This window comes from Pygocentrus nattereri, chromosome 14 (genome assembly GCF_015220715.1).
Source record: "Pygocentrus nattereri isolate fPygNat1 chromosome 14, fPygNat1.pri, whole genome shotgun sequence".
NCBI lineage: Eukaryota > Metazoa > Chordata > Actinopteri > Characiformes > Serrasalmidae > Pygocentrus > Pygocentrus nattereri.
In genome coordinates, this window is record NC_051224.1 from 630,972 (window position 1) to 637,482 (window position 6,511).

Sequence of the window (6,511 nt, forward strand, 5' to 3'; positions counted from 1 at the left end):
AATAAAAATAAAATGAAGTCTTCGGAGTGGCCGAGTCAAAGTCCTGACCTGAACCCGATTGAGATGCTGTGGCATGACATTAATAAGGCGGTTCATGCTCGGAAACCCTCCCATGTGACTGAATTCCAATTCTGTAAAGAGGAGTGGGCCAGAATTCCTCCACAGCGCTGTGAAAGACTCACTGCCAATTATCGCAAACGCTCGATTGCAGTTGTTGCTGCTGAGGGTGGAACAACCAGTTATTAGGTTTAGGGGGCAATCACTTTTTCACACAGGGCCCTGTAGGTTTGGATTTCTTTTTCTCTGAATAATAAAGACCTTCAAATATTTAAACGCATTGTGTTTGCGTTATTTGTCTAATGTGTACATTTCTTTGGTGATCTGAAACATTTGTGTTAAACATGCAAAAGAATAAGAAATCAGGAAGGGGCCAACACTTTTTCACACCACTGTATCGCTAGTCTTCCTCAACTTTACGGTCATGCTCAAATACCCTAGACATTACTGCTTTTTACCCTTGATCTCCTCCATAATGTGAAAATTGACCTCAGCAGTGCCACAATGCCAGCTGTGCCAATCCCAGAGGCGAGGAGAAATGACTGCTCCAAACATCTGGCCGAAGTGACCGAGTGGGTCGTGTTCAGTAAACGGCTCGTATTCTGCCAGTTGGATTTTGCTAACCAACGTATGGTACAGTGCATTGAGCCATACAGAACCATCCAACCAGTCTTCCGGGCTTAAAGACATAGAAACCAAAGCAGTGACCAAAACCCTAGGACTGTAATAAAACAGGACACGGCTCCTTTAATAACCACAATCGCATTCAGCTTTATTGAGAAATGTATCGACACCTCTTGATAGCACAGTAACCACTACAGAGCCAAGTGACGATGTAGGTTCAGAACCAAGATCATTGGGTCCCCTGTTACTCGCTGGAGCTCCACAGCTGCTCTCCATCCCTGTCAATGACTAGCTTGCCATCATCACACAGGAACAGACGGCACCTTTCATGCTCGCCCTTCCGATGGGTGTTTGTGTGCCACTTTGCTGTGCCATCTTTTGTATACATGACCAAGTTGCAGTCGCGCTGCATGCAGAGGCGGTGGGCATTGGCAGCCCATGTATCAGATGCCCACACTGGCTTCCAGGCATAGACCACGAAGTTACTGTCCTCCTGCAACAGCGAGGGGAAATAAATAAAATAAATAAATAAAAAACCACACACACACAACCAAAAAACACACGTATAACACAAATTACACACATTCCAGCCTGGATCTTCTCAGTGAAGAGAAGTGAACACAGCCCTCTCTCTGCTCAGCATACTGGAAACAGATTCTCCACATTTCATGCTTTTTCCCCTGTTAACTTGAATTGAATTAACACTAAAAACTAAAAAAAATAAAAACCAGTAAAACACGTCATTTGATGAGGGACCTCAAACTTTTGCATATGACTTGTAATAAATAAAAAAAACTAATAAAATAAAAAAAATAAATAAATAATAATAATAATAATAATAAGTACTAATTATGTTATGGTCGATGTTCGCTGTAACTGAAATCCAGAGGCATTTCATACACAAATTGTGAAATATTCAGTCATGTTTAGATACTGTTAGCAATTTCTCTCAATAGCCACAATTTACACAGTTTATACATTTAATCCGGTAAAAAACTCCAACTATAGAAATTTTAAATGCACAAAATGTGCAGAATCTGGGTCTGCAACTGCCGCAACAACTAAAACCGTTTAACAATTAAACTTAAACTATTAAAGGATTTGCAGTTCCAATCCACCACAAGGTGGCAGGATCAGTAAAGAGAAAGTGAGAGGCAGCACCCAGGTATGCAGGCCAGCTGGACGCGCCCTCTGCGCCCTCCTATTAACAGGTCAGGAAGGAGAAACTTATTGCTGGACAGCAGTTACAGGACGGCGGGGAGCCGGACCCAAGAGCAGAAACGAGAACCAGTAAACTACTGGGGCACCGAGTTGCGTTTGGAAGGCTGACTGAGGCTGACTGAGGCTGACTGAGGCTGGCTGAGGCTGGCTGAGGCTGACTGAGGCTGGCTGAGGCTGGCTGAGGCTGACTGAGGCTGGCTGAGGCTGACTGAGGCTGACTGAGGCTGACTGAGGCTGGCTGAGGCTGACTGAGGCTGGCTGAGGCTGACTGAGGCTGGCTGAGGCTGACTGAGGCTGACTGAGGCTGGCTGAGGCTGACTGAGGCTGACTGAGGCTGGCTGAGGCTGACTGAGGCTCACTGAGGCTGGCTGAGGCTGGCTGAGGCTGGCTGAGGCTCACTGAGGCTGACTGAGGCTGGCTGAGGCTGGCTGAGGCTGGCTGAGGCTGGCTGAGGCTCACTGAGGCTGACTGAGGCTGACTGAGGCTGGCTGAGGCTGACTGAGGCTGACTGAGGCTGGCTGAGGCTGACTGAGGCTGACTGAGGCTGGCTGAGGCTGGCTGAGGCTGGCTGAGGCTGACTGAGGCTGACTGAGGCTGACTGAGGCTGACTGAGGCTGACTGAGGCTGGCTGAGGCTGACTGAGGCTGACTGAGGCTGGCTGAGGCTGGCTGAGGCTGACTGAGGCTGGCTGAGGCTGGCTGAGGCTGGCTGAGGCTCACTGAGGCTCACTGAGGCTGACTGAGGCTGACTGAGGCTGACTGAGGCTGGCTGAGGCTGGCTGAGGCTGACTGAGGCTGACTGAGGCTGGCTGAGGCTGACTGAGGCTGGCTGAGGCTGGCTGAGGCTGACTGAGGCTGACTGAGGCTGGCTGAGGCTGACTGAGGCTGACTGAGGCTGGCTGAGGCTGGCTGAGGCTGACTGAGGCTGACTGAGGCTGGCTGAGGCTGGCTGAGGCTGACTGAGGCTGACTGAGGCTGACTGAGGCTGACTGAGGCTGGCTGAGGCTGGCTGAGGCTGACTGAGGCTGACTGAGGCTGACTGAGGCTGGCTGAGGCTGACTGAGGCTGGCTGAGGCTGGCTGAGGCTGGCTGAGGCTCACTGAGGCTCACTGAGGCTGACTGAGGCTGACTGAGGCTGGCTGAGGCTGACTGAGGCTGACTGAGGCTGACTGAGGCTGGCTGAGGCTGACTGAGGCTGACTGAGGCTGACTGAGGCTGGACCCTTACAGCAGTACTGACTTTCTAAAGCTTTATAGTTATTTAGAAAACCCATTTGTTTCATGTTGTGCTCCTTCAAATGAGTCTTTAAACTCCATTCCTAACAACTGTGTGTTAATCAGACATTACTGTTCCTATTTAGGGAAAAGTTTGAAGGTAGGATTAGTCCCAAGTCAAAAACAGGCCTATAAAGTCATTTAATTGCAGAGCCACCGTCTGCTCGTGGTTTAACTTCAATTACTCCATGTAGAAATTAATAATTGAGATTTGCTAGAAAAGTAGAAAAACTATTAAACCTTCAATTTTACCAAAGTAACTTCAAAGTCAGATGCTCAAATCTGATTAAGTATATTCCAATTGTTAAACCTGTTATTAGCTTTAAACTGGTGGAAGCGTCGTTTTCACTCAGCACAGCTTTGTTTTCGTGCAGGACTGAAATTGCTGTCCATTTAAATTTGATAGATGTGTAGCACATCGTTTGAAGGGGTCAGGATGATGGAGAAAATGTACTCAAGCTAGAGTGATGGGTGGAGGTAGAAACCTGAAAGACGGCCTTGTACTGTCCATTGTTCGACATCAGGTAGTCACCCTTCCGCAGCTCATCGTTCTTGGACAGGAAGTTCCGGCTCATCCTGCTGAAACTGGAAACACAGTAAATGAGGTGCGGCACTTTTTGGGGAAAGGCCCGTTAATGGAGATGAGGAGATGGTGTTCGTGATGCAGTCTAAATGTATCCAGCTGTACTGGAGCACAATTCAAAGTGAAGGGCTTGAAGAGCTGCTCGGACACGAAAATCCCCACTACTGTAAAATTATAACATGCAAAGGAAACTTAAAACTAAAAGCCAACATTTGACACTCATTTGTCTTCATTTGGCAAAAAAATGCCTTAACCACTAGATTATACAGCAGAGACGTTTCACATGGCACCACGACCTGTGGCCCCAACAGCCTCCAAACATCCTCCGGATGTTGCAGCAGCATGTAAACTCATAGGAACATGGTTTGAAATGAACATTCCCTGAACATTATTTTAAAAGGTTTACTTTAAACATCATTAAATATCAGCCAATGTTATGAGAACATGCATTGCTAGCTGGGTACACACCTTATCCGATTGAAGCATTTCACTGGCTTATGAGACACTGATATGCAAAAAATGTGACATAGGTGGCATAATTAATAGAATGCCCATTTTTCTAATGCAGCTGTCTGAACACTAAACATTGCAAACAACCAGAGCCAGTCAGCATGTACGTCTTTACACTTCTCAACTGATGGTATCTTTACACCCAAACCTGATACTTTATAAACAAAGACGTTCACTTCTTACCTTTTTAGAGACTCGCTGAACTTGTGGAGAAAGATCTCAAGCTTCAGTGAGGCACATGCACAACAGCTCAGGCTTTTATAGTGAGGCCTCAGTTGACTCCTGCTCTGCACCTCACACTCAGAGCAGTTCTTGATAAAAAAAAAAAAAAAGGTGCCAAGTGTTCAGCGTTTAACCCGCGTGTGACCCAAACTGAGCTGACGCACAGGTTTTTTACTGTTACCACCACTAAGCACTTTTCATGCTGGTGGCAGCTCAAAGTGCTTTGCAGACAGGTGATAAAACAGTTACAGAAGAGATCATTAGTATTTCATTAGAATCAGAAGAAAAAAGATTAAATTACAAGATAAAAGTCACGAGACGTTCCGTTTTAGTGAAATGCTTAATGAGTTATAGAGAGACGTTTTTAGCTGCTTCTTAGAAGTGAGCTCTGAGCTCGACTGTGTAATAAAAGCTGGACTGAGCTCCACAGTTTAGAAGCAGAAGAACTGAGAGCCTCTCCACGTTCCCTGTTTTACAGCGGGCGTCTGTTGAAGGCCACTATCTGCAGATCTGAGATTACGTGCTGGAACATAAACAGACAGACACTCTGTAGGAAATGGTGCTCTAGGGTTGTTTTGAGCTTTAAAGACCAGAAGCAGAGCCTTGAAATCCATCGTGAATGATCCAGGCAGCCAGAGCAGCTCCTTTAAAGCGGGAGTGATGTACACGTGGTGTTTGTTAGGATGCTGCTGCATTTTGTACGAGCTGTAAGGGATGAGTAGTTTTCTTAGGGAGTCCAGTAAGAAGATGATTACAATAGTCAAGTCTACTTGTAACAAATGCATGAGCAAGTTTCTCTGTCGCTCAGAGAGACAAGGCTGAACTTGAGAAATATCACTAAAGTGATTAAAAGCTACTTCAGGTGAGAAATCTCAGGGTTTTTTACCTGCTGGTTTGGTTTATGAAGCTAAAGAACCAAATTTCCAATAATTGTTTCTGTACCAATGATCAGTAATTGTTTTTTCATGATTTAATTGTGCAACATCCAATGAGAAGCTGGTCAGTCTGTGTAGAGTCTTGATCTTCAGAAGGAATTAAAATGTATGGCTGGGTGTCGTCAGCATAGCTATGAAAATTTATACCATTCTTCCTAATAACCAAAGAAATACAAAGAAAAGCAAAAGGCCCCAAGACTGAACCTTGGGGGACTCCACAAGAAAACGGCAAGTTGTTTTGATGAATGATTTCCAAGTGAAACCATGAACTGCCTATTACTTAAATGATTTGAACCATTCAAGACGCTGGAGTAAAATCTTGGTCAGCAGTATCAAAAGCTGCACGAAGATCTAATAATCAAAATAGAAGGATTTTGTGCATCAGCGCTGAGCCTGAGGTCATTCATAACACGAATCAGTGCCGTCTCTGTACTACGGTTGGAACGAAAACCCGACTGAAGCATCTCAAATTGTTTGATTTAGACTTTAGACTTTACACAGAAAGGCAGGTTTGAAATTGGTCTAAAATGATTTAGTATGGAAGGATCCATGTTACTCTAAGCAGGAGGCTTCACCAGCATTTTAAAAACATCTGGAAAAACAATTTACAACAGTTAAAACATCATTGTGCATGCAATCAAAAACATCACTGCAACTTTCTCGAAACACATTTCTTCATTTCTTAATCTTGTTTATTTACATGCTACACTGAGATTGATGTTACCAGCTGGTGATGCAATGAAACCTGGTGAATTCTTTATCTTGCATATCAAACATCACAAGATAACTAACATGTTGAGGTCCTCATCCCCCAATGATGGGGGACAAATATGTTAATAAATATGTTTAATTTGTAGGATGGTCTGAATGCAGAATTCCTGAAAGTTTCTTGATGTGTAGATTCTCACATTAAAAACTGCACATTTTATAAATTCATGAAAAAAATAAGGACAGTGAGGACAGTAAACTTCTTTTTTTCTTCTTTAAAAAGTACTTGGGCTGAACCCCCTGATCTCGACACGCGCAAACGAGGCCCTTGATCGTCACACTAAATGGTTTCAGACCCATGTACAAAATGTAATAAAG

At 44.7% G+C, this 6,511-nt stretch overlaps 1 protein-coding gene across 1 annotated transcript; it reads right to left on the bottom strand.

Moving 5' to 3' along the window:
- Positions 1–885: 885 nt before the first annotated feature.
- Positions 886–4,494, bottom strand: LOC119265156 (mannose-specific lectin TAR1-like). Its single transcript, XM_037544980.1, has 3 exons — positions 4,452–4,494; positions 3,661–3,760; positions 886–1,174 (listed from the first exon to the last, which is right to left on the bottom strand). The coding sequence occupies exons 2-3, from the start codon at positions 3,748–3,750 to the stop codon at positions 926–928; spliced, it is 339 nt and encodes a 112-aa protein (XP_037400877.1). The 5' UTR covers positions 3,751–3,760; positions 4,452–4,494; the 3' UTR covers positions 886–925.
- Between the last annotated feature and the right edge of the window lie 2,017 nt (positions 4,495–6,511).

Excerpts from the sequence above, each read along its gene's own strand:
- LOC119265156 (XM_037544980.1), bottom strand. The coding sequence starts at position 3,750 with ATGAGCCGGAACTTCCTGTCCAAGAACGATGAGCTGCGGAAGGGTGAC. Across the intron at positions 1,175-3,660 it reads AGTACAAGGCCGTCTTTCAG|GAGGACAGTAACTTCGTGGT; the intron begins GTTTCTACCTCC and ends TCGCTGTTGCAG.